We start from the raw sequence: 20,860 nt of genomic DNA, 5'->3' as shown, positions 1-20,860 counted from the left end.
AGATCTCTTCAAGAAAACTGGAAATATCAAGGGAATATTTCATGCAAGGACGGGCACAATAAAGGACAGAAATGGTAAGGACCTAAGAAAAGCAGAAGTGATTAAGAAGAAGTGGCAAGAATACACAGAACTATAGAAAACAGGTCTTAATGACCTGGAAAACCACGATGGTGTGACACTCACCTAGAGCCAGACATACAAGAGTGTGAAGTCAAGTGGGCCTTAGGAAGCCACTTATGAACAAAGCTAGTGGTGGTAATGGCATCCCAGGTAAGTTGTTTCAAATCCTAAAAGAGGATGCTGTTAAAGTGCTGCACTCAATATGTCAACAAATATGGAAAACTAAGCAGTGGCCAGAGGACTAGAAAAGGTCAGTTTTCATTCCAATCCCAAAGAAGGGCAATGCCAAAGAATGTTCAAACTACTGTACTACTATGCTCATTTCACATGTTAGTCTGTTTATGCTCAAAATCCTTCAAGCTAGGCTTCAGTGGTATGTGAACTGAGAACTTTCAGATGTACCAGCTGGGTTTAGAAAAGGCAGAGGAACCAGAGATCAAAGTGTCAACATTCAATGGATCATAGAGAAAACAAGAGAATTCCAGAAGAACACCTACTTCTGCTTCAATGACTATGCTGAAGCCTTAGACTCTGTGGATCACGGCAAACTGGAAAATTCTTAAAAAGATGGCAATACCAGACTATCTTATCTCTTTAGAAACCTGTATGTAGGTCAAGAAGCAACAGTTAGAATCTGTCATGGAAACTCCCTGGTTCAAATTTGGGAAAGAAGTACGATAAAGCTGTATATTGTCATCCTGCTTATTTAAAGTATATGCAGAGTACATCATGTGGAATGTCAGGCTGGATGAATCACAAGCTGGAGTCAGAATTGCTGGGAGAAATATCAACAGCCTCAGATATGCAAGCGATACCACTCTACTGCCAAAAAGTGAAGAGGACCTAAAGAGCTTCTTGATGAAAGTGAAAGAGAAGACTGAAAAGGCAGGCTTGAAGCTAAGCATTCAAAAACTAAGATCATGGCATCTAGTCCCATCACTTCATGGCAAATAGAAGGGGAAAAAGTGGAAGCAGTGACATATTTGCTTTTCTTGGGCTCCAAAATCACTACAGATGGTGACTGCAGCCATGAAATTAAAAGATGCTTGCTCCTTTGAAGGAAAACTATGACAAACCTAGACAGCATTATTAAAAAGCAGAGACAGTACTTTGCTGACAAATGTCCTATAGTCAAAGTTATGGTTTTTCCAGTAGTCACGTATGGATGTGAGAGTTGGACCATAAAGACGGCTGAGGGCCAAAGAACTGAGAGTCCTTTGGACTGCAAGGACATCAAACCAGTCAGTCCTAAAGGAAATCAGTCCTGAATATTCATTGGAAGGACTGATGCTGAAGCTGAAGCTCTAATACTTTGGCCACCTGATGGAGGAGCTGACTCAATGCAAAAGACCCTGATGCTGGGGAAGACTGAAGGCAAAAGGAGAAGGGGAGCAGAGGAGGAGATGGTTAGGTAGCATCACTGACTATGATGAATTTGAATTTGAGCAAACTCCAGGAGATTGTGTAGGACAAACATGAATTTGAGCAAACTCCGGGAGATAACGGAGGACAGTGGACAGTGAGGAGAGTGGAGGACAGCCTGGGGTACTGCAGTTCATGGGGTTGCAAAGGGTTGCAGACTTAGTGACTTAACAACAACAAAAATAAGAGCGCAAACTTATAATGTTCAACTTCAACACTCAAAGAAATGAAATGAAAAAGAACAAGGAGATATTTGTCTGAATTATTACTATTATTTAATAATAATAATACTTAACCAAGAACACAAATGTGAGGGAAAAACATACCATACACTGCTGATTGAGAAGAAATCTCGTGCCACATTTTTGATGTACAATTTGGCATTGTACAAAGGCTCTTAAAACTTTCACTTAATTCTATTTTAGGAACTTTTCCAAAAGAACATTAAGAGATAAACTTGACAATTTATATTTCAGCCTGTTCTCAGGGCATTATTTATAGCAGAAAAAAAATGTCCTAAAGTTCAGTGATAGGAAATGTGCTTTAGTTAATTCTGAGATGTACTTAATATACAGCCATTAAAATTCATGTTTCCATATAATAAATATATATGAAGATATATATTTTAACAAGGTATTAAGTGAAAAAGCATGTATATGCATAGCCAAAAAACTTACAGATCACAAAGCCAGAAGTTAACAATGTTGAGAGAATCTCTGAGTGGTAACATTCTTGGAAGTTTTATTATTTTCTTTATACTTATTTTGAATTTATAATATTTTTTAGAATAAATGTGTATTACTTTTATTTTTTTATTTATTTTTTTTTGTATTTTTGTTGTTTTTTTTTGTATTAGTTTTAAAAGTGTAAAAATTTGTTTGAAAATAAGTAAAACAAATCTAAATAAAGACATCTATAAACTATCAGAGATAATTCCTCAATATTCAAAATTTGCATTTTTTGTAATGATATTTTCTTTATGAAAATGTGTTTTGTTTGTTTTTTTCAATCCAGTCTGGCAGTCTTTCTCCTCCTTGGGATGATTTTCAGGCACTTGGAAATGTGGCTTTTATAGGATGGAAATGAATACTAACTGTGAGACTTACCCACTGTTTGGAAATTAAGGGCAACCATTTGGCAGCCTGCATTCCAGAAGAGCTGAGGCATATAGTTAGATGAATCCACGCGTGTTCCCTTTGGATATATCCTGCTAAGCTGCATTTTGTTATATCTGGGCCATCATGTTAAGTAGTGAATACAATTACAAATAGAATTAGCCAATAATACTAACTGAGAAGCTGCTTCCCATCTTTCTCTGAGGGGGAAATGAATTAAAGATGGATGATCTCATTGAACTAGTGAGTGAAATACGTAAAAAGCTTTCTGAACAAACAGAATAAATGTGCTTTTATAATACAAATGGAGCGTCATCTTTGCAGAGCCTTGTGGGTAAAAACTAATGAAGCAGCAAAAATGGTTGAGTCAATGCAATTTTTTGGAGATTATTAAGGACCGGCTTAGTGATTAAGGACATAAAAGGAAATCCAAATGTAGCAAATCATGGGACAGGATGATATTGTGCTTGGCAGAAGCAGATAACATGAACTGTACAGCTATTTTTGAAATGCTCTCTGCTCATTTTCTTAACCTTCTCAGGAAATGCTCTTTGCCAAAACTATGGTACTCTTTATGACTGATAACAAGGTTAATATAGCACAGAAGATTTTGACTCATATTTTGATTCCTACCATCATCAATTTTCCATCCTGAGAACTTTTTAGTTAATGAATGATGCTATGTCTTTAAAACACAATTAACTATTGCTATTACCAAGCTTTAAAGACTGTTCCTGCCAATGCAGGAAATGCAAGAAACACAGGCTAGGTCCCTGGGTTGGGGAGATCAACCTGGAAATGCAACCTGCTCCAGTATTCTTGCCTGGAAAATCCCATGGACAGAGGAATCTGACAGGCTACAGTCCATGGGGTTGCAAAGAGTCAGACACGCCTGAGCAACTGAGCGCGCACACGCACACATTACCAAGTTTGGCAGAGGTTAGCTCAGGTTCTGGGCTTGACAGGGGACTTAGGCCAAAGAGGGTTTGAAATTTAATTCTGAAACTTGTTAGCTGTACGATCCAGGACAAGTTATTTCCCTTTTCTGTGCCTCAATTTCTTCATCTATAAAAGATATATGATTCCTACATCATAGGGCTGTTGTGAGGATTACATTAAGACATAACAGAGGTCTACCATGTAGTTGGTACTTATTGATTACTAATGATTATGTCTATCGTCACTTTGTTTATGGAGTTTACATCTGTTTCCTGTCCTATTGTTAATGAACTTTAAAGATGATATTTTTTCTTTTATATAACTAGGACATTTAATATTAATTTTATGAAAAAATTCTAATGTTTATGCCATTTTATTTTAATTCAGGAATGAAATTTAAAAATTGTCATCAGGAGTCTCAACAAAGCTGTTATTAGTAATATATATTTATTATATATATTATATATTATTAGTAATATATATTTATATTCTCATCATCCCAAGTATTTTCCAATTGGACGTCTATTACATGCAAGCATGTGAGACACCAGAAAGGTATCTCTATTATCTATATAATATTCTTTACGCACATCATATTTTATGTATGTATAAAGTACACACACACATTTTACATATGTGATCCCTAACCCAAACAGCAAGCCACAAAGCTGGTATCATCATTTCTGTTTACAGGTGAGAAAACTTGGAATTGCCAAGGGATAAAGAGCTTGATAGTGTGAAGGTAACCTTGAAATTGTCCTTTACTCCAAGGCCAGTTCTCTCCCACGGGCCAGACTATCCTTCTCACCACTGCATATGAAACCTGAAACTATTTATCACTCCCAAGTGACAGACTTTAGCCATTTCATGAAGCTTTTCCTTATAAAAGACAAAAATTAAACCAATAGCACAAGACTTCATTAATGTCAATTCAGCACACGTCCAAGGATACTCTACAAATTCCACCGGAGACTTTGTAAGTTGCTCAAGACCTTTGGTTTCCACAAAGGAAGACATCTCGAAGCTTCTATTTCTTTCTGTGTTAACGACAGCAAAAAAAGTGAGAAATAAAATTCAGTGTTATAAATAATAGCATATTAGAAGTAGGCAAATGTCCCATGAAACTGAGGGCAAAGACCCTCAAATAACTTTTATATTTAATTTTAATTTTCAGTCTTAGTTGTGTCTTCTAATATTTGCTACCTGGTTAAGTGTTGTGCAAGTTAGGGACACAGTGGCCTCAGTGTTAGAAGATGAATTTTAGATGTGGAGAGTGTGGCCAGGCAAGCTGATCTGTCAAAAGAGGACCTTTTGTTCTAAATCCATTTAGATTGGTTTCTTGAAGCCATCACTGAGAATTAACAGTACAGACCACAACCACATGTACATTCCTGCCAGATGTCAGCACTTGACTATACCCACATTGTCATCACCTCAAGCTTGTAGGTACCCTTTTGGTTGAAAGAACTAATGTGACCTTAGAATTTTGTTATTTTAAAGCAGAAGGATCCTTGAACATTTTCCAGTTGGATGGCCTCATTTTCAGATTACATGTCAGGGGCCACAGAGGTGAATATCCTAGAAGGTCTCAATATTCTTGGACACGGAGCAACATCTTGAAAGCGAAAGTCAAGCTTCCAATTAGAGTGAGAGAAACCAAAAGAAGTTATCTTAGTTTAGAAAGGCAAAGAGCCAAACAGCTTCTCTGACCTCTTTCCAACTAGAAATCACACTGCTACATATAAAGACATGTCACTTGGAGCTCAGTGATTTAAACCAAGTTACCGTCACGCATTGTTCCCTCTTTGATGCCCATTTTCCAGAATTAAAGCCTCATTTTTCTTCCCAGTCATTCCCACATTCCTCCTTTATCCACCTCTTCACCTTCCCCAATTTAGTCAACTCTAAAGGAAACGCTTGCTTCTCTTGGTCAATCAAAATTCTACTTTCATATGACTATTTTAAGCACTGCTGTTAATTAAAATTAAGTTGCTTTAATAGGTTCTTTGTAAACTATGTGCAGTGTTCTTTTGGAAAAAGTGAGAAAATGGTGTAAAATATAAGGAGAAAGTACTTGTTTGTAAATCTTTGGCTGGTACTGTTGTTATCAGGCTCTTAAGGCCTAAATGTACCAGCTCCTTCCCAGTTTGGCTACTTGTCTGGGAGCTTTTGAATCATGAATTAAGCAAACATTTAGCAGCCAAAGACAGTCATAGTAATATAAAAATAACTACTTTATAGGATGTTGCACAGCTTGTGGTAAGAAGACTAGTAATTGTAACATCAAACAAACTGTTGAAATTTTTATGTCTAAACCTTATTGAAAGTTAGGCTTCCCTGGTGAGTCAGACAGTAAAGAATCTGCCTGCAATGCAAGAGACCCCAGTTCAATCCCTGGAGAAGGGAATGGCTACCAATTCACTATTCTTGCATGGAGAACTCAATGAACAGAGGAGCCCGGTGGACTACAGTCCATGGGGTCGCAAAAAGAGTCAGACATGACTGAGCAGTTTGATAAAATGGCTCCTTTCTCTTGCATCCAGTATGAATGGGTTGTCGGATGAAGTAAAACATCAAGTGATGTGAAGTTAATTATATATTCCCCTAAGTATATAAAACATAGGCTGAATAAATGAAATGTGGGTCAACTGACTTGGTTCCATTTCTATTTATCAGGATCGATCAAGTCTCTGCTTCCTTTTAAAGGATGGCTAAATAGTTTATTTCAACACTGTCATTTATATAATTGCCCTGTGTGGTCACGAATGAAAAACAATGTAAAATCCTCAATTAACTGTACTCTGGTCAGGTATCTTTTAGATAATCATGTATAGCCTGTAGGTCTATTAAGAATTTTGGGAAAATATCATGGACTATGTTCTCATATGGTTATATAGATGTATACAATACATATAAATATATACTTATGTATATCTGGGGCTTCCCAGGTGGCCCTAGTGGTAAAGAACCTGCCTGCCAATGCAGGAGACTTAAGATACTCTGGTTTGATCCCTGGGTCGGAAAGATCGCCTGGAGAAGGGCATGGCAACCCATTCCAGTATTCTTGCCTGGAGAATCTCATGGACAAAAGAGCCTGGTGGGGTCTCAAAAAGCTGGACACGATGAAGCTACTTACATGTATGTTTATTTAGATATATAAAAATCAGATAGTAAAGACACGCATATATTAAAAACTTCATAGAATAGTTCTAATAAGGGTAATTTTTTTTGGTCTAATTATCTTGTGGGTATAAAATACTCATTATATACTACACCAGGGGTTTTTCTCCAGGGCAAACTTACTTTTTGAAATTTCAAATGACTCGAACTTGACTGGCTGGATATAGTTCACCAGATTAGACATCTCTTCTGTGGCCATGGCCTCGCTCCCTGCGGTCCCCTGAAAGCAGGAGTAAAAGCAATGTTCCCAGAGTCAGCATTATGTTAGTGAGGGTTGTTTTCCCAGGGCAATGATCAAATGACCCATGAGGGCAGAAAAGGATCACTCCTTTTCTGAAAACAGTTATTGCCAACAGAAAATGGATCAGAGGAGAAAGGAAAAGCAGCACCTCGCGTTACACAGTGAGGGGTGGGCCTGGGCGGCTCCCCGATCACCCAGTTCCAGCAGCGTCAGGACCACCCGAAAGCTCGCAGGAGGGCAGCCTCCCAACCCTCCTGAACCAGGATCTGTAATGTACTAAGGTGACCCAAACGCACAGCAAAGTCGAAGAAGCCTCGAGCTGTGTCCCGTCTGTCAAAGCAGGGAGTCTGCAGGTGATGTCTGAAGTTAATATATCGAGAATTCATTGTACAAGACATGCCGAGGGGTCACTGTGCCCGTGCCCCGCAACTACTGAAGCCCGCTCACTCTGGAGCTCCTGGATTGCAACTAGAAAATCTGTGCGCTGCCAGGAAACAGTCCCTCTGACACAACCAAGATCCTGCAGGCCACAACTAAGACCTGACACAGCCAGTTAAATCAATAGTTTAAAAAGAAGTCATCATACAATACGAAAATGAGCATGTAGGTGACCACTGGATGAATGGAAAATTGTTATTGAAAAGGGTCGCCAGTGAAAGTGGGTTGGGGTGGACAAACAAATATTGCTTTTCTTTAGAACCTTTCCGCTCGGCCTCCCTTCCTAGCTCCTGGGCGCCGATTAAGCAAGCAGCACAATGCATCTTTCCCGCTGGCTCAGTGGTAAAGAATCCGGCTGCAGTGTGGGAGAAGACAGGTTCGATCCCTGGGTTGGGAAGATCCCTTGGAGAAGGAAATGGCAACCCATTCCAGTATTCTTGCCTGGGAAATCCCATGGACAGAAGAGCCTGGTGGGGCCACAAAGAGTCAGACACGACTTAGCGACTGTACAACAACACATAGAAGGTCAGGAGCTCAGGTTCTAGAGCCAGTCTAGGGCAAGTTACTTAACTGTTCTGTGCCTCAGTTTGGTCACCTATAAAATCAGGAAAAAATTAGTCTCAATAACAAATAGAATTCTTGTGATTATTAAGTGTGTTAACTGATGTGAAAGAGCTCAGAACAGTGCCTGGCATATTAAAGCCTTATGTTACTTTAGCTAATATTAGCTATTATATAAATACCACTTTGATGAAGTTTTTAATAAAGAAGAAAGCCTACACTGCAGTACTGATATGGGCAGACCTCTTTAGGCTGATTTAACATTTTCTCCCACTTTTAGAAGGCAGAATACAAGGGAGACAAGGTTTCTTTTGAAAACTTCTGTAGCAAGATTAAGATTAAATGCTAATTAGGAAATAGCCATTGTAAATGGTTATCCAATTAGTAAGATAGTTTTAAAATGATCAAAAGTTACTGATAAAAAGTTTACACAATTGAAATAATTCTCAGGAAAAGCTACTTTGTAATAGTTTTTCTTCTGGGTATTAAGTTGAAATTTAGTGGGGAAAATATAATTAACAATTTAGGCTACATTAAGGAAATAATTATAAGAGGAAGAACACCATGTCAGAACAGCTTATTGTTATTTATCTTTATTAATTAAATTGTAAAGATATAATTACTGAGACATACTTTTCAATATATTTGAAAGCAGATTCAGTATAAATTTTTTGAACAGGACTCCTGCTAAAAGTTTTAAAATGTCAATTGACCTATCCTTGATTTGCTTCTAGAGTCTGTGCAATTAATACTTCTGAGTTATTTGGGGAATCTTGAACTTCTAAATATTAAATATACGTAAATATTCAGTAGAAATCTCTATTGGTTCCAAAATTATAAGAATGCGGAATTCCAAGAATGTCCAGTGGTTAGACCCCAGGCTTCTACTGTTGGGGCTTGGATTCAATCCTTAGTCAGGAAACTAAGATCCTACAAGCCAGGCAGCCAAACAAAGGTCAAAATCACCACGAGGAAATTAATGTCAAGTTTACAAACATTTTTCCAAACCTCATGTCTTCTCTGGACTTTGGACCATGACATCCATTTAACTGCCTCGAAAACTGAAGAGGGAAGATGGAGATCACAAATTTTGAATTCACCCTCAAGATACTACATTTGATGAAAGACAGCCTCAGCAAAACTGTTCCTTAGAACTTTGCTTAACACAATACTTGGTTTAGTGATCAATTTTGCATTTTTAGTTTTAAACTATTTTTACCACTAGATGGCAGAAGGTGACCAGAGCTACATTCAGAGTGAGCGGACTGGAATGGCAAGTTGGTGAAAAGTCTCTGACCAGAAGTCAAGCCCTAGAAACGTACCTCATCCATTGAAGACTTTTTACAGTCATCATCATCGTCATCATCGTCACTCTCTGTATCAGCTTCTCCTGTCAAATTTTAATAACAGATCATGAAGTAAACAAGCAATTACAGGTTTGAAGCACATGTGACATGTATATTTACCAAACATTTCCTTGAAAGTTGGCCTTTCACTAAAATTATCCTTTTGGATACTTAAATTTTATTAATTATAAAGCATTATACTGGGTTTGAATTTTTTTTCTAAATTTGATGTGTGAAATTTCCAAAATCTATAAAAGATGCTTGTCTTAGCATTTTTATCTATGTTTTGCAAAGCATATGGCATCTTTTACAGTTAGCTCTCTCTGGTACACATATCCTATCTTGATGTATACATCCTCTTTCAGGGTCTCTATGACCTAAAACAGAAAAACGATCACTTTTCCATCTTTCCCTTTTCTTCTCAGCCCTAACTCTTCATGTGATTCTTGGCCAGTGCTCAGTGACCTTGGCCAGAGAGGACCTCATGGGAGTGGAAGTAGAGGACAAGAGCTGGGACAGGAACAGGGGCTATAGCAGCAACCTGATTCTCCAGAACCATAAGGTACTGACTGTATCCTGTGATTTGCCTGCAGGCTTATTTGATGGAGGCACTGTTGTCTAAGGGTTTCCCGGGTGGCACTAGTGGTAAAGAACCTGCCTGCCAAAGCAGGAGACATGAGATGAAGGTTTGATCCCTCGGTTAGGAAGATCCCTGGAGGAGGGCATGGCAACCGACTCCAGTATTCTTGCCTGGAGGATCCCGCAGCCAGAGGAACCTGGCGGGCTACAGTCCATGGGGTCGCAAAGAGCTGGACACGACGGAAGCAACTTAGCAGGCACACAGGCATGAACTGTTGTCTAAACAGTGCATGTATCTTTGCAAATGGCATATTCTATTTAAAAGGGCAGAATGAAATGGATGAATCTTAAATAATTATGCATGGGAATCTCCCTCAATCAGATCTCATGCAGTTTCATATTTAGCCAATATGCTGGCATTTCAGTAGATTGTTTTTCTCTCCAAAGTTGAGGCGGATGTTTACATCCTTAATCATCATTACATACTTAAAGAGTCACATTGGCATGCAGCATTATGTTCTTCACAGCTCTGGGATTCAGTTAGACCCAGTGATATCAGTTACATAATAAGATTTTCAAGGAAAAAGTAATGAAAGCATACTTCTAAATTGTTTGATTTGACTTCCAGTGTCCAGACAGTGCAATAGCACAATAAACCCAGTAGATGGCAATCATGGCTCGACAACGAGGCAGCTTACATGGGCCAGCACCTCCCCTTCCTGCCATCTATAAATTAACTCCCCTGCTCGGGCTCTGTAAACGGCACTGCCACTGCCTCCAAGAAGCTTATTAATGTTTTCATTTGGCTGACAACGAGAGCAGTGGGCAAAGTATTCATGAAATAATCTTTAGAGGAAAAAGTTGTCTGGGACCAACATGGTTTATTATTTACGGCTTGTTTGTTAAAGAAAGCCACATATAACTGTTTATGAAGCTAATACTGTGTTAGTTAATAAGGGTGAATCAATTCCACTTTGAATAGAAAACACTGCTTATTCTATAGAGATACATTCTTTTAAGAGGTTGATGCAAAATTTCTTACAGTCAAATTTATTGTCTCAAGTTTTGGTAACCACTTTTTTTTTTTTTTAAATTAAAGAGGAGGTTCTTTTTATTGACTAATTTAAGTGTGCTTCATGGTACAACAGACCAGAATTTCAAATAAGCATGCCATTCTCTGGTTTATGTGGGAAAGAAAGGATTTGTCATCCTTTACTCTATGAGTAGGGACCTGGTTTCTCCCTTAGATTTTGGAGGGAACTTGAAGGAATTCTGTTGCGTAATATTAATAATAATAAATTATCCTAGTTCTTTAAACAAGTGTACAGGCAAAGGGCTGGATCTCTTGGGGGAAGATCTCACCAATAGGTGCTAAGAAAAGTAGATTAGCTTTGGTATAAGAACTATTTCATTTTTCAAGTTACTTGATTTCCCAATACTGAGCACATCGACAAGCCAAATGGCAAATTAGTAGCGGTCTTTATTCAGGGGCCTACTTACATATATAAATGTCAAAAAATTTCCATCACAATAAATAAATATTGCACAACAGAGAATGGGGCTAGTTTAGGAAATCCACTGAATTACTAACAGATTGTGGCTCTTTCTCTGAATTAAGCAATAATGTTCATCGCCTGTAAAAATCGTCATTTGTGTTATGCATCCAGTTAATAAGAGGAAGAGAACTGGTGAAGGCAGATGGTAAAACAACAAGCTCCCACACACAAGGGAAGACTTGGTTTACTTGGTTTACTCAAGGGATAGAATCGTGCTGGGAAATCGGTGGCCTGTTAGTGACTTGCTTTCCAAAACTTCAAAAAGAACATTCTCACTGAGACTAGAAGTTATTTTTGAAAAAAGAATCAGAATTGTGTAGTTATGTTTTAAACACACTTTTAAAAACTACCAAAAAAATCTTTCTAGGAATTACATAATGTCTGTGGACAAGGATTTTAATGTAAACAATAAAAGTAATTGGTAACTATGATGGAAAAATAGAAGAAAAGATAAGTCAGGCTCTTGATGAATCTTTTTTTTTCTGATTTACCTAGAGTTTATATTTTAATTTTTTAAATTTATTTTTAAATCTTTTAATTGACATATGATAGATATACAGAGAAGTATGCATACCACATGTGTACAGTAATGGTACCCAGATCAGCAAACAAAATATAACCAGTGTTCAGAAGCCTCCTTGGGTCCCTTCCAGTCACCTCTTCACCAGGAGTAACCCTCTCTTGACCTCTAAAAGTCCTGGTTAGTTCTGCCATTTTTGTACTTTATATAAATGGGATCAGACAGTGGATACTTACTTTTGCATTTGACATCTTTTCCTCAACATTATATTTCTAAATGAGAGTCATCTATGTTGCTATGTGCACTGAAGACTGCTACACATTATTCCATGAGGTGAATATTGCACAATGTATTTATCTGTTGATGTGCTATTCTGAGTAGTGCTGCTTTAAGCAGCTCTTGCCCATACTTCTTGGTGAACATCTACATGTACTTCTGTTGGCTATATACCTAGGAATAGAATTCTCTGGGGTACAGGGGCTTCATATGCATCTGTTCAGTTTAGCTTCTGTAGATGCTGCCAAACCCTTTTCCAAAGCCACTGTCCCAATGTTAGCTAAATTTTTATTGAAGAACTTTCTAGATTCAAGCTTAAAGTTTGCTTCACATATTCAGCCTCCAATCAGGAGATCTTCATAATGCCATCACTTCAGATCTTTTCAGACTACCAAGATTCTGACTAGAACTGGAAAAAAACTTAGACTGAATGACAAATAATTCAAAGGAAATGGGTGACCACTCTGAATTCTTTTTTCATCAATCACAAAAGTCTATTTCAATTTAAATCTAATATGAAAATAAATGATACTAAACATCATCTAGTAGCTCTGGTAGATAATTCAAGTAACCTACCATTTACATTTTAAAAGAGTTCTGGAAAATATGGATGAACTGAATGACTCAGAACTCTTCAACAATGAGAATGCATTTGGTGACCATCTTGGGTCCAGATCTGCAGTTAATGTCAAGGGATCACTGTCCTGAGAAGCTTAAAAATCACCTGGCTCCTCCAGAGATTATTTGGCTTATATGGCGACCTCCCCAAAATGTCCATGTCCTGTGAACATCTCCTGTGTCCTGTGAATACACGGCACAGGGGACTTTTCAGATGAGATTAAGTTAAGGACCTTGAAGCGGGAGAGATTATTCTGGATTATCTGGATAGGTCCAGCGTAATGACGTGAGTTCTTAAAAGCAGAGGACCTTTTCCAACTGTGGTCCTAGGGAGACATGGTGACAGAAGAAGTGAAACGGGATCTTGCTAGCTTTGAACTTGGAGGAAGGGGGCCATGAGCCAACGGATGTGGGTTGCCTCTAGGAGCTGAAAGTGCAAGGAATGATTCCCTCAAGCTCCAGAAAGAGAAGCAGCCTTGCTGATGCCTGGAGTTTAGCTTGGTGAGGTCACGTGGGCCTCTGCCATGCAGAACTGGGGGCTCATATGTTTGTGCAGTTTTAAACCACTGGCTTTAAAACAGAAATAGAAAACCAACACAGTTTACTGTGCCCAGGTGGAAATGTTAAAAGTCCTTCTAAGTTACTTCCAGAGCAGCCGTTTTTAAACCCACACGTAACAGAGGAATGCGAGTCTACCAGCCTCTCACCGGCTCCTGGGGACGAGGGCTCAAACACACTGGAGGAGTCGCTGTACGTGTTGGAAGCTTGTTCTGAGAGCTTCTTCTTGCCACTTCCTTCTGACGACTTGTGTGATTTCTTCTTATTTTTCACCAAAATTTTGTACATTAAATCCATAGGACTTGGAAGGGGAACTCCAGATTCCAACTAAGAAAGAAAAACACATTCTTTAAAAACACTGACCTTTCCTTTCAGATTCTATCCCCAAACCCAAGGACTGCATTAGATACCACAAGCTTTTAGACTGTTCTTTACTACCTTCAACACAGCTCATTAAAGTATCTTATGTAGGGGCTGGTTCATAGCTCCTCACATGAAAGGTATATTTTAAATACTGTACCCTTTATTTTTCCACCAGAAATATACATGAATACAGCCACAGACATGTATTGAGTGATTTGGCCTGCTAACCTAAAGTTTCATGAGTTTTCTGTTGGGCATGAATCTAACCATCTTGATTTAGAACAGACTGGAAGGCCTCAGCTTGGATTATCAAAGGATGGAAACCTCTCACAGTGTGACTTCTGCCAGGAAGATGGCAAAGACAGGCAGGAACTTCTGGGAAAGTCCTCAGAATCCACTTTTCAGATGATGCAGTTTAAAAGCAGCAAAGTCCCCATCCTGGCATGAGACTGTAAAGTGGCACATCTTCTTGGCCTTGGCAGAAGTGGACTGGGTGGCTTCAGATTTACCCACCGCCCTGAGATTCAAGCTGTTTGCAAGCCTTGGTTCTAGTGTATTCAGCTTGTACATCTAATGGGAAAAATAAATTTCCCATGAGAAGGATATTATATATCAGACAGCATGTGTGCAAGTCTCAAGACAGGTTATTTTTAGAAAGTCTATGGGCTTCTGTAAGCAGGTCCTCGATTCTTCACTTGCAACCAGTCTGATAACTGGTGTGAAAACAGGAGAGACGGGTGGAGACCGGGGCAGGGGCTGAGGAGGGAAGAGGCAACAAGACCATCTTTCTGCTGCTTTCCTTCCCAAAGCAAGGATACGGCCACACAACAGGGCGGCCTGGATTGTGCTGGGCACATGCGGGAAAGAGAAGCGTGGCCAGCAGGGGCAGGCTGGAATGTCCCCCACCGCCTTCAACGTCCTGTTTTCCTGGCCCGCGTCTTTCAGAGGTGAGTTTCCCGGACGTGCTCAAGGCCTGCGCCCTGGGGCTCCCTCTGTGGGCGGATGCCCTGGTGGGGATTTTGCAGCCCCCGCTGGCTCTCGAGGGGCAGGGAGCGGAGCAGGGTGAGGGCAGAGGAGCAGTCAGACAGGGGTTTGCCCCCTCAGGGGCTCCCCGCCAGCCTCCCGAGGGCTCACGGTCAACTGCGTGACACACACCAAGAGACAGACACACGGAGCGGGCTAAGGGAGCCCCCCTAAGCCGGTCATAGGGAGGCGTGCGCCCCTGCGGGATGGGCGCAGAACGCTTACCGGGTACTTGTCCAGCGGCTCCATGAGGAGGGCGTCGCCGAAGATGAGTCTGCAGTACTCCGCCATCTTGGCCTGCTGCTTCGGCCTGAGGGGAGAGAGGCGAAAGCGGGCGGGTGATGCAAGAGGCGCCTCAGCATGGCTGCACCGTACCGGTCACAAGCAGACGGCATTCTTCCCCTTGCCGTCGGGACTGCTTTCATCTTTCCAAATTCCTGCTTGCAATTCCCACTTGTGTGGATGTGAATGCCACAGGCAGGTGGAGAGAGGAGGCTCTTCCACCGAGGACACAGATGGAGGGGACAGCAGGTCACCTGCCTATTCCTGGATGCTTGAATGTCCCAGGGTTAGAGACTCAGTCCCTTTTGGTTAATTTCCCAATTCTAAGTCAAATGCCAGATACTTGGGGGTAGAACTCATTCATGACTCTGTGAATTTTTGGGTGAGATTTGTCTAACAGATGGAGCTGCACTGCAAAGAGGTATTTAAAAGGAGGTGAAGAAACAGGGAGGAAGGTGGACAGAGAAAAAGAGAGAATCTAAAAATGCAGAAGCAAAAAGGCTGACAGGCAGAAGTGTGTCCACTTGGGAAAGGGCACTGAAGGAAAGACAAGTGAAGCAGGCATCTTGGGGAAGGGTGTCTGCAGCCCTTTTGTGCACAAGAGGGGCACAAAGGTGGTGTCAGCCTAATGAGGTGCCAGGGGAACTTGGTCTGATGGGAGAAGGCTGGAGCTGTTCAGTTGGTTGAGCTGAGTTCCAGGCTCTCAACCTCTCAGGGTCTATAAAAAGTAGAGGAAAATAATTGTTCTTGGAAAGGGGCAGAGGATGCTGAGGAGATGAAGTGAAGTAATAGATGCAAACACCTTTGAAGAGGAAGATGATCCCAGTGCTGCAAGGAAGCCTCTGCCAGCTAGACCGGAGGAATGAGAGCTTGCTCATGTATAAACAGAGTTGATAAGAAGGAACATCCATAATCTTTCAAAACTGCCTCCCTTGACCTTTTAAAAAGCCATTCTCATTCTGTACGATGTTAAATATCATTATAAAGGTGTCCAATTCCATCAGGTTTTATGGACTGTGATTTTGATCTATAGGCTGTTGGACTCGATTTCCAATAGTTGTCTCTACGTGCTGCAGTGTTAATACATTTTAGCAGAACTGGGGCTGTAGTAATAATAAGTAAGTGATAAAACTTCTTGACTACAGTTCAAATTGATTAACAAATGTAATTCTAATTTTCATTCCTTTTACCATGACTATTATACCTGGATCATGGACCGTGCTTTTTCCTGGGAAGGGGATGTTTTGGGGGTTCAAATCATATTGCAATGGATCCATAGGGAAAGCACTCTTCATATCCCCTTTCTAAAAAACATATATTTAGAGGACGTGTCAGATGAATTCTCTGGGCTTCACATTCAAGCCCAAGTTCACTACCTTCTTGAACTGCAAGGGGAGGCAAAGCAGAGCTTCACAGAACTTGCAAAACTCTACACGACAACTCCCAAATTCTTATGACACCTGTTTTGACCAGTTGGGGATTATCCTGTGTGACTCACGCAGCCTTTGGAATATCCTGCAGTTCTCCCAGCAGTATCACTGATGGAGGAAACCCTGCCAACTGAAGAACTGATCCTAAAAGCACTGGGAGTGGTTGTTAAAGGATAACGTGTTATAGTTGAGGGACAAGCAGAAGTGGCTGATTTGGCAGAGCATCCCTGGGCATTCACAGTTCAGACGCCTTTGCCCAAAAGACAGCTGGTTCCAGGGCTCCACCAAGCCAGTGGGCTCTGCAGCTGTAGATTAGAAAAGCCCATTGAGCCTGGGCCTACATGTTCCATGCTGCCCCAGGGTTCTCCAGGTGAGTGGAGTGGGTTGCCATCCCCTCCTTCAGTGAACCACGGTTTCTTAGAACTTTTCACTATGACGCGTCCATCTTGGGTGGCCCTGCACTGCCTGGCTCCTAGCTTCATTGAGTTACACAAGCCCCTTCACCACAGCAAAGCTGTGGTCCATGAACAACAATAACAATGTGAATAACAACAACAGCTACTTTCCAGGCTGCACAAAAGAAACTGTCCAACCCTTCCACTTCACTTTCATGGAATGATGCTATGAAATGGAGTTTTTCTGTTCCAAGTGTGGTCCACAGATTAGCAGCATCAACAGGGCTTGGAGCTGGTTAGAAAAGCAGATTCAAGGCCTCCTGGGAAGACAGGCAAGTTCCATGTTGGAATCTCAGGTTCTGATCAGAAAGGAAGGAAAGAAGGGAGCAGGGCTCAGGGGTCTCAAGAGGCCCCCTCTGGAGGATTCTCATATACACTCAAGTTGGGGAACCACTGTGATGGGTGAACTAATTCACCAGGTTCCTCAAGGATGTCACTTTCCTTGAGGCTTGGAACTTGAGAGCCCCAAGTTCCTTTGCTCAGAAGCCTGGAGTGAAAAGGGAGGATTTATTCCCTAACACCCTGCTTTTGGGATTTCTAGTGGAGCTGTATCCTCACTCTTAGAGGAACTTCAGGATGATGTTCCAGGTGTCTCTAAACAGGTGGCAGGTAGACTCTGTCCTCTGTCATGCAGTCCCCAAATCAGACCCTGGGGAGGATTTTGCTAAACCAAAATCTTACTCGATTCCACTAAAGAATCAGCTCGGCTTTTAATGCTGCAGGTGCCAGAGCTCTGTCCCCAGGCCCCTGATTCACTGAGCTGGCAGTGGAGCCTTGGAACTTGCATTTGTAACAAGCCTGCAGGTAAGAAACAGATGGTTAATGAACCTCAGTGTTTAGAGCAGTGCTCTCACACTTCACCAAATCACCTGGAGTCTTAAGAAAATGAAGATTCCAAGGCAAAGACTGGGGTGAGGCCTGAGAGTCTGCATTTCTAACAAGCTCCCTGATCATGTAGATGCTGCTGGTCCATGGATCAACCACACTTTGGAGAGCAAGGATCTGTGTTTGACCTAAACTCTAAAACCTGCTTCACCATGAGCCAAGATGGGGATAACAAGAGGCAGTGTCCATGGATAAAGGAAGATGTGTTTGAAGATCAAACACACATGCACATCTAGAGGGGACCTAACTAGAACAGAAAGTAAACTAAGCAGAAGAAGTCAGAGGAGAACAAAGAAACTTTAATTGTGGGTCATAATTGCAGAAACAAGGCATTACGTTTGCCATGAGAGAGCAAAAAAAAAAAAAAAAAAAAAAATCCTAAAGCATTTAGAACATCAACACTGGCTACCATGGAGATACAGTGAGAGGAAAATATTCACAAATACATTTTGAGCTTCAGGCCACACCAGACTTATATGGACATGTTAAACATTGGCAAGGTGATCAGTTTTCTGACCAAGGAGCAAGCCCACATCATCCAAGGTGAACTAAACCAACCTCCGTCTCTATATATGAAATATATATGAAGGATATTTTTCATTGGACACATTTGGGCTCATTCCGGATTGCCTGGCCCTTTAAATGCCTTTAATGACTTGGCTGACTTGTTAACCAGAAATACAGTGGCTACTGTGATTGAGGAGCCAGAGCCTCTCACTCACTTCATCATCAATACGCTACTGCCTTAAGATATCAATTCCAAATTCCCAGAGAGACTGCTCGAGAGATTGTGCGTTCTTGCTTACACTGCCCTACTGTTTATAATAGTCTACCTATGGGAGTTAATCCTCGTGGTCTCAAACCTAACGTACTCTGGCAAATGGATGTAACTCATGTTTCTTCATTTGGAAAACTGTCCTTTGTTCATGTAACTGTAGATACCTTTTCTCACGTTATTATTGCAACTGCTCGTACCGGAGAGGCAGTTAAAGATGTGATACAACATCTCTTTACTTGTTTTTCATATTTGGGCCTGCCAAAAGCTCTGAAAACTGACAATGCTCCTGCTTACACTTCTAAGTCTTTTCAGGAATTTTGTATAAAGTTTCAAATTAAACATAATACAGGCATCCCTTATTATCCACAGGGACAAGCCATTGTGAAAAGATCACATCAAACATCAAAAATTCAAATTCAAAAATTAAAAGAAGGGGAGTTTAAGTATAGCTCTCCCCATCAAATCTTGCAACATGCTCTTTTCGTAATAAATATTCTAAATACTGATCTGGCTGGAACTACTGCAGTGCTTTGTCATTGGTGCCTGGAACAATTAAATGCAAAACCATTAGTCAAATGGAAGGACCTCCTCTCAGGACAATGGAAGGGTCCTGACCCATTATTAACTAGCGGTCGAGGATGTGCTTGTATTTTTCCACAGGATACAGATTCTTCAATTTAGATTCGGGACAGGCTGATTCGCCATGTTGCAGACCCCCAGACATCCAGTTCCCCCATTGCTTTGATCACAAAAGAGGAGCCCTCCAGAAGGGGAGGCAAGATAAACATCGAGATCCCGGCGAGACCGACGGGGCTGCTGCAGCGCGAACTCCAACCAGAAAATAATTCTACTTATTCTGTTTTGGCTTGTCTACCCTCTCCTTATGTTTTTCTCTTTACCAACGATTCTGGAAAACTTAATGTACATATGACTTTCACTGGTGGACCCAATGTAGTGACTTGTGAACAATGTATGCTCTCGTCTTGTTTAAACCCTCAATATAATGTTTGCTCCTTTGTAGTGTTACAACGTCCACCTTATCTTATGATGTAACCACTTATTGATATAATGATAGTCTTGCTGTATTACAACAACTTCAGGATTTAATGCAATTGCAACGGTTTGTGGGCTTGATTATCCTGGGAAAAGCAGCTTTAATAACCACAACTGCTTCTGTTACTGCGGCAGCAATATCATTGACTCAACAAGTGCATACTGCCCAATATGTTGATACCATGTCTAAAAATGTTTCTTTAACTCTAGCAACACAGGAAGCTATAGATAGGAAATTAGAGATGAGAGTACACACCTTAAAAGAGGCAATAATGCATACTGGAACTGAGTTACAGGCTTTAAAAGTGAAAATGGCTCTGTCTTGCCACGCTAATTACTGGTGGATATGCGTGACATCTTTAAAGGTAAATGAGACAGATTATAAATGGGAGAAAATCAAAAATCATATCTCAGGTATTTGGAACAGCTCTGACATTGGCCTGGACTTAGGGAAACTTCATAATCAAATACAGACCCTGGAGCACTCTTGACTGGATTTTACCGCTGCTGGAGCAGCTAATGACTTTTTTCACACTTTCTCTAACTTCATTTCAGGAAAAAACATTCTGTCTAATATCTTTAGTTCTAATTTTGCTTCTCATAATCATTCTTCCTTGTATTGTCAGGATTCTTCGGCAGAACATTCAGAAGCTCGCGGCTGAGCTGCATCTGGCTGTTTTAAGAAATAAAAAAGGGGGAGATGCCGGGAGCTGGCATATTGCATATTGATGGCATATTGCATATTGAGTGCAGCACCTTCACAGCATAATCTTTCAGGATCTGGAATAGTTCAACTGGAAGTCTATCACTGCCAGGAGCCAGCGTGAGGCACTCCGCCCGTGGCAAAGGTCATGAGGAAGGAGGCTCGGCATACGCAAAGGCGGGATCGAGCCTCAGGAGTCCCCCTGGAAATTCTCGAGCATCTACCCCCAAAACCAGAGTCTGCCTACTTTCTGCTTTGTGCTTTCACCTACACCTCTGACTTTACGGGGGGCTGTCCCCCACTACCTCTCTCTAAAAAAAGAGTTAACGTACAGCTCCAGTTAATAATTCCTGGGTGTGACAGTGTTTCAACCTACAAACTCCTTTGGAAATCCTTTAGCCTGCCTGAATAGGTGTTTC

The 20,860-nt window shown here is 40.8% G+C and overlaps 1 protein-coding gene across 3 annotated transcripts in view; it reads right to left on the bottom strand.

Annotated features, from left to right (window-relative positions):
• Positions 1-20,860, bottom strand: part of PLCB1 (phospholipase C beta 1) — an 850,060-nt gene that overhangs the window by 165,035 nt on the left and 664,165 nt on the right. For all 3 annotated transcript variants that reach the window (XM_055543363.1, XM_055543364.1, XM_055543365.1), the window contains exons 13-18: positions 15,081-15,165; positions 13,619-13,796; positions 9,339-9,406; positions 6,900-6,996; positions 4,549-4,633; positions 2,649-2,773 (exon numbers count right to left, since the gene is read on the bottom strand). In XM_055543363.1, the coding sequence (XP_055399338.1) occupies positions 2,649-2,773; positions 4,549-4,633; positions 6,900-6,996; positions 9,339-9,406; positions 13,619-13,796; positions 15,081-15,165 (638 nt within the window). The remainder of the gene's footprint in view (positions 1-2,648; positions 2,774-4,548; positions 4,634-6,899; positions 6,997-9,338; positions 9,407-13,618; positions 13,797-15,080; positions 15,166-20,860) is intronic.

This window comes from Bubalus kerabau, chromosome 13 (assembly GCF_029407905.1).
Source record: "Bubalus kerabau isolate K-KA32 ecotype Philippines breed swamp buffalo chromosome 13, PCC_UOA_SB_1v2, whole genome shotgun sequence".
Classification (NCBI taxonomy): domain Eukaryota; kingdom Metazoa; phylum Chordata; class Mammalia; order Artiodactyla; family Bovidae; genus Bubalus; species Bubalus kerabau.
This window is presented reverse-complemented; position numbering and strand designations above follow the sequence as displayed.